We start from the raw sequence: 10,419 nt of genomic DNA, 5'->3' as shown, positions 1-10,419 counted from the left end.
GAGCCGCGTCGCTCGGCCGCGGGGCGGCTCCGCTAACCGTGCTCCCGTCCGCAGCTGCGCCTGCGGGGCGCACGCGCCGACGCACCCGGAGCACGGCGGGCGGCTGCAGTCGGTGTGGGCGCGGCTGTGCGAGACGGGGCTGGCCGCGCGCACGGAGCGCACCCGGCCCAGGAAGGCCACGCTGGAGGAGCTGCAGGTACCCCGGCCCCCGCCGCCCCCGCCCCGCGCGGACGGCCGGGGGCCCGCGCTCACCGCGCCGGCTGTTGCAGTCGGTGCACGCGGAGGCGCACGTGCTGCTGTTCGGCGGGCGCGGCGGGCGGGGCGCGGAGGGCGCGGGCGCGGGCGTGCGCCAGCTGGTGCGGCTGGCGTGCGGCGGGCTGGGCGTGGACTCGGACACGGCCTGGTCGGACGCGCACACGGCGCCCGCCGCGCGGCTGGCCGCCGGCGCCGTGCTGGACCTGGCCGTGCGCACGGCGCGCGGCGAGCTCCGCAACGGGTAGGCTTCCGCCGGCGCGCGTCTCTTGGTCCCGCTGACGAGTCTCACGACGCACCTCCCGTTCCAGCTTCGCGGTGGTGCGGCCGCCGGGCCACCACGCGGAGCCCAACCAGGCGATGGGCTTCTGCTTCTTCAACAACGTGGCGATCGCCGCGCGCGTCCTGCACACGCGCTTGCGCCTGCAGAGGATACTCATTGTAGATTGGGTACGATCATACGCACTCACTGTGAGCAATGCACCTGATCATACCTAGCTTAGAGCGGCCCCGCGTCGGGCGCCATAAATTCTTTGGTCGTTGACCGTTAAAAACGACGCCTTAAAAATGACAAGAAAGATTGTGAAATGAAATAATGCGATATTGTTACTGTGCGCCGGTTTTCACTTCTTGAAACTTCACAACGCAGGATGTCCACCACGGCAACGGCACGCAACAGATCTTTTACGAGGACCCTCACGTGCTGTACATCAGCATCCACCGCCACGACGACGGAAACTTCTTCCCGGGCACGGGCGCCGTCACCGAGTGCGGCGCCGGCGCGGGCCTCGGTTTCAACGTCAACATCCCCTGGTCTTCCGGAACGAATCCGCCGCTCGGCGACGCCGAATACCTCGCTGCTTTCCGATCTATTATTATGCCTATAGCTAAAGTGAGTACGCCGTTCGCATCTCCACATTACTACCGTTCGTGTAAAACGGACTTCCGCGGCCGTTTGTTGAATCATTTTCACACAACGTTCTCGTAACGCAGGAGTACGACCCGGAGATCGTGCTGGTGTCGTGCGGCTTCGACGCGGCGGCGGGACACCCCGCGCCGCTCGGCGGCTACAACGTGTCGGCCGCCTGCTTCGCGCACATGACGCGCGACCTCATGCAGCTCGCCAACGGAAAGGTTACACAAGTTTTGCGAACGGCCTCGAGCGCCCGACGCGGGACCGAGAGCGCCCCTTTGACGAGGGACGACCGTCGCCCGCAGGTGGTGCTGTCGCTGGAGGGCGGCTACGACCTGCCGGCGATGTGCGACTGCGCGCAGGAGTGCGTGCGCGCGCTGCTCGGCGAGCGGCCCGCCGCGCCCGCGCCGCACGAGCTGGCGCGGCAGCCGGCGCTGCCCGCGCAGGACGTGCTGCGGACCACCATGGCCATCCAGGCGCACCACTGGCCCTCGGTGGGTTGCGCTCGCCTTCGCTGCCGGTTCGCGGAGCCTTTTCCGCAATCTGCGCTCGCCATCGGTCGCCAACCCTTACAATTCCCAAATAATTCCTTGTAGATAAAGCGCTACTCGGAACTGATCGGCATGTCGGCGCTGGAGGCGGGCCCGGCGGTGGCGGCGGCGCGCCTGGGCCGGCTGCAGACAGAGCGCGACGCCGCCGACACCGCCGCCGCCATGGCCACGCTCTCCATGCACCACGCCGCGTCCACCTCCACGCTGCCCATGCAGTCAGTTTCACTTGGTCGCCTCGTCTTTGGGGGCAGAGCCGGGTGGAACGGCGGTAACAGCGTGTGTGTTCGCAGGTCGCCGGACAGCTCCCGGTCCGTGTCGGAGGAGCCCATGGAGCAGGACGAGGGCAAGTGAGCGCCGCGGGAGCGTCGCCGGACCCTCCCGCCTCGAGAGCCTTCGGGCCCAGTGCAATAGAGGCGCAGCCGCCTCGCCATTTAACTTCAACATTCCCCCGCGCGCCGGGCACCGTGTAGCTAGTTAGTTGTACGTTCATATTCGAATGCGCGAGTGCCATTTCTGCTAGGATACTCGAATCTCGCGGCCGCGGCGGCGGCGTCGTCGACGCTCGCCCGTCGCTCCCCGTGGGGCTTATTTATTTATAGAGAGTTATAGTGTGATGATATTTTGTGGTTGACAACTTTTAAAGAATTTATGTATATTTATGAGGTATATATGATGTTATTATATATCGGTAGTTATTGTATCGACGTTAGACGTGAACTAATGGCATCGCGGTGAAGTGACCTTGTCGAGCTTTACGTTCGCCGTTTGCCCTCTCTTCTTGCCCCGACGGCTTTGATCGGCACATTCCTAGGCACCCGTCCGGTGCGGCGCCCTGCTGCAGGGCCAGCGGAGGCGCTAGTGCGGCGTTGCGGCGAGGGCGGCCGCTCGCTAGCGAGAGTGTAACGAATCGTCTCCTGCCAAATACTTATTTTCTGTGGATCGCGGTGTGTTATATGTATATTACATTAATCGTTCGATGTAATGATTCATAATGAATTAGTAACGGTTTAGAGAGTACTGTGTGTCGGTGGTAAAATTAAGACAAATCTTAATTTGAAAGCTTTAAAAGTTAGTAAAATAATGTGTACAAATATATTAAAATTATTATTATATTTGAATGGAAAGCTTTTAAGTGTATGTACGAACTTTTAGGCTATGGTACCTCTAGTGGTCGTGCGTGTGACCGCCCCGGTGGTTCGCCGCAGAGCGCGCGTGCGTCTAATGACCATTTCCCCTAGTCCAAATTGTGCCCTGTGTACGCAGAGACCTGCGTTTTTCTCTTATACCAAAGATTGTGAACTCCTTGAAACAAAGTGGAACATTATACTCGTAGGTAATGATATTATGCGATAAGTGAACTTTTGTCTGGCAGTTTAACAACGCAAAGGTTTATATCGAAATGATACATTCTCACTTTGTCAGAGGTCCTGTGCCGTTCTCAATCGTGTATTTTGGTGAGGCCTAAGTATTTTAAATTTCTATTTAAAAATATTAATGTTGGTGCTCTAGAGCGCAAAATTGAACAAAAAGTTTTAAATGTTTGTCTATTTTTTTAATGAAGTTGCTTTGATGAGAAGTTGAACGATATTAATCGATTTTATGGAAGATGTTTCCATTTCTAAAAATTAAAATGTTCATAACTGTCGACCGCTCTGTGGCTATTTACGAATTTACTGTGTATTTTAAAATAAAACATTGTGCAATGAAATCCTTTGAAAAAGTCACTGAGTTAAGTCTAGAAAAAATATGTACCTAGTTGTTCATGTCCCATATATGGGCGATATCTTTACTGTAGTCGCCGCAGTGGCGCCATCCGTCTGTGTTCTCTCATGCGCAACACGTTCTGTCACATCTTGGGCGTGCGTACTCGTATGGTGGATGCATATTTTTGTATAAGGCTGTCTGTGTGTATACTTTTAGTACGTCCTTTTGAAGACTCCAAAACGACAACGTCGCATAGGAAATTTAGAAAGAAATAGTAAAAAATGTATTCAAAGTCTCTGGTACTACGGAGGCAGGACGGGATGTAATTTGTGAGTGCTGAAAAGGGACGAGTTTAGTTGGTAACCATGGTAACCGTATCGGATTCGATCCGTACGAGAAGTTAAACAATGTTGTGTCTTTGAGAATTTTATTGTTGAATTGGAATACAGACGAAATAATTATTTAATAAATGTATATATATATATATATATTTGGAAATATATCAGCATTTTTATTTTCAATGTCGGTTTTATTTATTTCACGTAAAATCTTTGACTTGACATTAAATTACCTGTAGCTTTAGACAAAATCTCCCTTACATAAATCGATGATATTAAGGAAGTATTGATGATTTTTTTTTTGATGATACTAGATCAATAAAGATAATATATGGGAATGTTATTTGTCTATAGCTATTCTTAACAATATTTTCGTGTAAAACGATGACCGAAAGACGCTTAGCGTCCAAAAGAAGACTAAACACCGGCACTGAGATTGACATACTTACAAACGAACTTTGGATGTCTTAATTATTAATACTAATAATATATATTACTTGCATGGAAAGGATGCAGTGAGAGTGGAAACAAATTTTGTTTTTATCTACAAAATGGGCTAGTGTCAGAAAGAGAACGCTATATTTTTTAATTTTGTTCTGTACTGCAAAGTTCGTTCAGAAATAGTTCAATCCAATGGTAAAGTCGTCAGACGATCAAAAAAGATAGGCGTACCCTAAAACCAACGAATAACAATAATCTAATGCACTGGTTATACAAAAATACGGTTAGGGTTCCTTCTCTTAAAATATACGTTACTAGCCTTTGTATGTGTCTCTTGCCGCAAGGTATATATAATGCATAAATTTAAACTGGACTTGCAGCCGCAAGCAGCGACTTAAGGCGTGTTGAATCACTGCCGCCTCTGCTCCTTCAGAGTGAACCACCAAGCCTCTTTGCTTAGAACATAACATTAACATTTGAAACCTACAACATTTCTAGGTTCTACGTAGGTAAGTGGTGAAATCAAAATTGCTACCTACCTTTTCACTTATAGGTAACGATTTGATTGACTGAAGGAACAGCTAAATGCCCCTATGTACTTATTATAATATTGGCAAAAGTTGAACACATACCGACTAGAATTAGCTATGAGATGCAGTCTTCGTTCGACTATTATAACATTTTGAATTGAATCATATGCCATTGAAAACTGACACGTATGTTTGGACCATGAATGAAACACTACAGTCGGATTTTTATAAGTTTAGGGTGTTGCTATTTTTTGATTAAATAAAAATAATGTACTTAAGGATCGACAGACTCCACTAGATCACTCAATAATTTATCATTTTTATATAATAGGAATATTGTTTAGCAAATTGATAGTCAAAAATCTTTAAAAAACAAATATACGTCATTTCAATTTTCATTTCCTATGTGTAACAATCGCGAAAACCTAAAAACTCGATCTTTAAAGTTTCATTTTGACTATGGTATGCTATGGTTCGACGGGCTACGGGTCCGCAACTCGACGGTGCGCGTGCGCGCGTGCTGTGTGCGGTGTGCGTGTGTGTGTGTATTGAACAATTCTGCTTCAATATATTAGCTATACAATAATCATGGCAACATTATTTTTCAAAGAAACAGTGACATTAGAAGCTTTCAGTTAGTTCTCTAATTTAAAAAAATCCGATTGTAACATCACCCGGGTGACCCGGGTCAATATAAGACATGATATCGTGACTGTCAGGATGGATGGTCGCCTGTGGCATCTGGCAACGAATGTATATTCTAGAATTGCTAGGGCCTGATTAAATTAAAAAAGCAAAAGTTTTTAGTGCTTTATTGCCATAATATAAACGGCAGGCGTTGGCACTTCTTCGTAAAATTTTCAAACTTTTATATTTTTTTAACTAATGTAGATAGAAACCGTATAACTTTAATACGTGAAAGGTGCAAATAGGTAGCAATTATTGATAATACATACTTCTGGAAAATCTGCTCCCTTCATGCCGAACAAATTGGCGAGCACCCATCCTGATATCAGAATGGCTCGGTCATCCTGATAACAAAGTGGTGACCAGCCATCCTGATATCAGAATGGCTAGTCAATTATTTTTTTAAATTTCTCAGAATTATACCACAGGTAGCAATTATTTAGAAAAGGTAGCAATTCTTGAATAGACACTCAGTGCCACAGTCGACCAGCCTTCCTGACGGTCACCATTATATCCTCAAAATATCGCAACGTGTCGAAGGTTCTAATAACATTTTTTTACTCATTACTAGTATGTTAAAACCCAAACAACAATCTTAATTATATCTCTGTTCATTAGCAAGAACCATAGACCAAATAATTCAAGAGGATTGTTAATCCCCTCACTACAGATCGTAACTCTGAAAAAGGTCAAAATTCCGTCTTACATCTAGAAGGCGCTGATCAATAAGCCTGGAAGTAGTTTATATTATGTAAATGATAATTCATCTTTAATATGAAAGTGGTCAGTTTCTTCCTTGTAATAATATTCAAATATTAAAACATTAGCCAAAATTATTTTCTGAACTTTGACAAACATGTATGTCAATAGATGGCATTGCGTGTTCCAAACGAATTTATTAATTATTAATAAATAATTATTATAGTATGGGTAAATGGCGCTAATCCTAAACAATTTAAAGGAATAGCCTGGATCGGGACAAGTAAGTTGAAGAAAATGGCGGCCGTCTGCGCAGGTCTACAGTTTTCAGCAGCGAAGGGGAGCGAATGTGTGATGGCCGTAGATCAATTGAGGCGCCGGCGTCGCGACGTTGCTATAGTTACGTCTCAGCCCTTTCGTGGCACCTCGTACCGCACTTTAGTTGAGACCCTAAAACTCGACTTCTGCGCTTTGTTCAACTTACGTGTCGCGATCTTGCAATATCATAAAAATCTGGTAATAAGCGCGATCTAGTTGATTTGTTTGTTATCACTAGAAATTGGAGTAGCTTTGATAAATTGTAGTTCGTCAATTATTTACAAAGTATTTATTGAGATTTTTTTTGTGAAATATTTCCACTAGTTTTGTTTTGATTTGAATACAATGATCGAACACAGAAAACAGCCGACGAAAAAATTTTCTGTGTGTTCGGTTTTTGTATTCGCAATCATATTTACAAACTAGTTAACAATAGCTATTTGGTATTCATCGCGACATCTGGTGTACCAAATGGTACTAAATACCGGACTACGCTGTCTTGAACCGCTATTAGCAGACCCCTTGAATTCGTGGTCTAAGTTTATAAACTTAGTAAATGCTTAACTAAATTAACCCCCCTGACTAAACCTAAACCCCCACAAAATAATAGATAATGAAGATTTCAGTCGCATGACGCGTTTCAACGTGAATAATTGCTGTCACATAATCTCTAAAGAAAGTTTAAAAATTTAATTCCATACATTGTCATATAAAATTTTTAATTAAAACCTTGTTATATTGAGAGCATTCTTTCATTAGTCCGCCATCTGAATATTGCCAGTCAGATGTAAAAATCAACACATTCGATATTGGTACCTCAACCATGTGCAATATTTTATTCAAAGTATGGCTTCTTCTTATGATCTCTAGGGGTAATGTTCAATTTGCCAAACACATTTATAAAAGTGCTTAATTTTCACTTATTATTATTATTAATTTTTACATTTTCACCTCGGCTATGACCATTTGAATTTTACAGTAATAAGATACATTTTGAATTTTTAAGTGAGGCGCGGCAATTTTTATTATAATTGTATTGTTTGAGAGAAAAAATTTAATTTAATAAAAATTCATATTGAAATTATAATTTGTAAAACATATATGTAGCATAAACTGGGATATTCTTTGGAAAATTTAATACAAGGTATTTAATTGATAACTTTTGTAACTGTAGTGAAAAATAGGGTGGTTTGCAATAATATTAGACATAACTGGTTGATGACTCTACCACTTCAGTCAGCCGCGACCATGGGACCTGTAAAGGGCCCGAAACGGTGGTTTGTTTGAAAAAACAAATAGGAAATTAAACAATTTTTTCAATCTAAACCGCGTAGGTTTAGATGCGAAAACATTGTTTGATTTCTTACGAATATATTAATTTTTATTTGTAGCGTTCTTTTTCATTACGGACTATGGCAGAATAGTAACGAGGGCTCAGACGTTGAATCATATTTTTTAAGACTATTTTGTATGTCAAATAAAACCGATATCATTTTAACATTTTGCGTGGTTGCTAGCAACTACTGCCAGTGTATTCACGGCCCGAACTCGTTGTTTTCTACATCGGAGCGGCAATATTTGGATATCGGCTAAGGGTTGGGGCGAACTTCCTTACTGTGACGAAATATTTGTTGTAATCATTTAAATTTATTTAGGTATAATTTACAATGACAGCGTAGTGTCAAGGAACAATTTAAAATAAACAATAATTGACTTGACATAAGAGTTCATTTTATAGTTACGAAATCTTGTACTCATGAAGTATTGTCGGTTATAATCTGTCAGGCGCATCCAAAGTGCTGCAGCGGCAGTTGCATGAACTTACCGGGCACTCTGTATGCTCCCTGTGTAAAAAAAGAGAAAAATATATGCTTTATACTCTTGAATTTCAAATAGAACACATTTTGACCAAACAAATAAGAAACGGGTCCCAGTTTCGTACCCTGAGGAGCACTTATTTTAATCATTGATATAATATCTAGGATTTTAATTGCTTTGAGTAGGTAGCCCATGCAATAGCATATTGCTTATTTATATAAATAAACAAAAAGCAAGCAGCGTCAATAATTAAATTATTGAACGGATCGAAAAAACGAACGACTCACTTGAACCACTCGATGAGGTGGTGCGCGTGACCGCCGTGCCTGCAAGCAACGCACCAGCTGAACCAGGCGGGGAACGCAGCGCCCCCCGCGCCCCCGCCGCCCGCTCCGCTGGCGCCCGTGCCCAGGTGCAGCTGGCACACGCCGCAGCGCGGCAGCGGCTTGCGGCAGTTCGGACACGACGAGATTTGCTACGAGGAGGGGGTCGAGGACCATGAACACCGCGTATGCCGTCGACATTCGTCGACGAAAATTACTATTCTTCTTCGCCTCCTACGGAGGAGGCGAAGAAGAATAGTAATTTTTTGGTACGCTAATCGACATAATATTAACACTAGTAATAAAAATAAATAGACTGTTCTTGGCAATTATTTTCATAAATACACAAAACCATTTATATACAGTGTGTTTAAATATGTTGTTTTTACAATGATTTTTTATCGATTTTCAAAATTTGCAATTTACAGGGCTCAAAAGTATCGGCAAATAAAAATGTTACCTTCCTACATAACATTATACAGCTTCTGCCTAACTGGATGACATAAAACCATGGTAGTGACCCGATAATACTTTTCAGGCTGTTTTTGCCTATAGTATTAGAAGTGATAACAAAGATCTATTCTGTACTTCGTTGTATCAAAAATGTAAACAAACAGGTTATTGACTCGACCATACGCTATTTAGTGATGCCAATTCAACCGCCAATTAGAAATAATTAATTTAATGAATCGATTTGTTTAATTGAATCAGTTGGTACAAACAGACAGTCTTTTTTGGGATACGATACTGATTATTAACAAACAATATGTGATTCGATACCGAGTTACAATGTTTTATTGGATAGGATTAGATTATTTGTAATTTGTGTGGGTGGTAGCTTTTTCTTACATTGTTCGTCATGAAGCTAAGTAGAAATTGGAGCAGATGTTAAAAGTTTCACGTACTATGAAAAGTTAAGATTATTGTTGAAATTTGAGATAAATTAATGCTCGGTTCGGTTGTTGGTAGTTACATTGTTACGAGCATACCACATCCAAGTAATTAATATTTAATTTATGGTGTTACAATAGACGTACTGTGACTTTTTTTTAAATGTGAACATTTAAAAGAATATCAAATAATGAATATTAACATAATATTAAATAATACGTAATAAATAAATACACAAAATAAGAGTTGGTAATTGAGCTCCAAGTCGTGTTCGAGTAGCCTCTTGGGGCAATACGTCACAAGTAATTTCGGTTCGTAATCAGTGGAGAGTGATTTAGATTTTTTATTTAAATTGAAATTTAGTTATTGAAGTTTGGTTGTAAATGAGTGTTAGCTTGCGAATAGACACGGTGCACTTATATTACCAGTGGCTCATCGTACAAGATCCACAACAGTATCGAAAAGAAAACTGGAATGAGTGGACCAAGCGATTTGTCGTCGTCCAGCCAGCACCATGCGAGGCCGGCCCGGCATGGCGGCAGCGCACCTTCATCTTGGCGGCGGGCGGCGGCAGGCGCGCGAAGGCGGGCCGCGGCCGCAGCGCGCCGGGCGGCGCCGCCACGGACTTGCCGCAGTAGGAGCAGTGCAGCCCCACGCGCCGCACGCCCTCGCCGGCGCGCGCCCACGTGTCCAGCGCGCAGCGCGCGCCCCACGCCTGCCAGCCGTCCAGCACGCCGCGGTAGCTGCGGAGCCCGCCCACCGGAAGCGGTCATGTAACTGGCCCTTACACGACTGTCAGTCGTTTCACTGTTTTATGGTAGTTAATACCTTTATCGATCATTGTCACGATCATTTCAATGATAAATTGTTCTTTTCAAATTTTACCTTCTATTTACAATATTTGTTATTATTTTTAAATAATTCTGCCCTTTTTATTACGACTCAGTACATAGA

The 10,419-nt window shown here is 44.0% G+C and overlaps 2 protein-coding genes across 2 annotated transcripts; one reads left to right on the top strand and one right to left on the bottom strand.

The window, feature by feature from the left end:
- Positions 1-54: 54 nt before the first annotated feature.
- Positions 55-3,536, top strand: LOC113238400 (histone deacetylase 4-like; the record flags this gene model as incomplete). Its single annotated transcript, XM_026475231.1, has 8 exons — positions 55-196; positions 270-496; positions 564-702; positions 902-1,144; positions 1,246-1,386; positions 1,471-1,659; positions 1,762-1,931; positions 2,007-3,536. Coding segments are annotated over 8 exons (1,312 nt in total), but the record flags the coding sequence as incomplete, so codon positions are not given.
- A 3,522-nt stretch (positions 3,537-7,058) lies between these two features.
- On the bottom strand, positions 7,059-10,208 carry LOC113238399 (GATOR complex protein MIOS-like; the record flags this gene model as incomplete). The annotated part of the gene is made up of 3 exons (XM_026475229.1): positions 7,059-8,277; positions 8,539-8,726; positions 10,013-10,208. Coding segments are annotated over 3 exons (457 nt in total), but the record flags the coding sequence as incomplete, so codon positions are not given.
- Positions 10,209-10,419: the final 211 nt, after the last annotated feature.

Source organism: Hyposmocoma kahamanoa, unplaced genomic scaffold, assembly GCF_003589595.1.
Source record: "Hyposmocoma kahamanoa isolate Upper Pololo Valley unplaced genomic scaffold, ASM358959v1 95260, whole genome shotgun sequence".
Taxonomy (NCBI): Eukaryota; Metazoa; Arthropoda; class Insecta; order Lepidoptera; family Cosmopterigidae; genus Hyposmocoma; species Hyposmocoma kahamanoa.
This window is presented reverse-complemented; position numbering and strand designations above follow the sequence as displayed.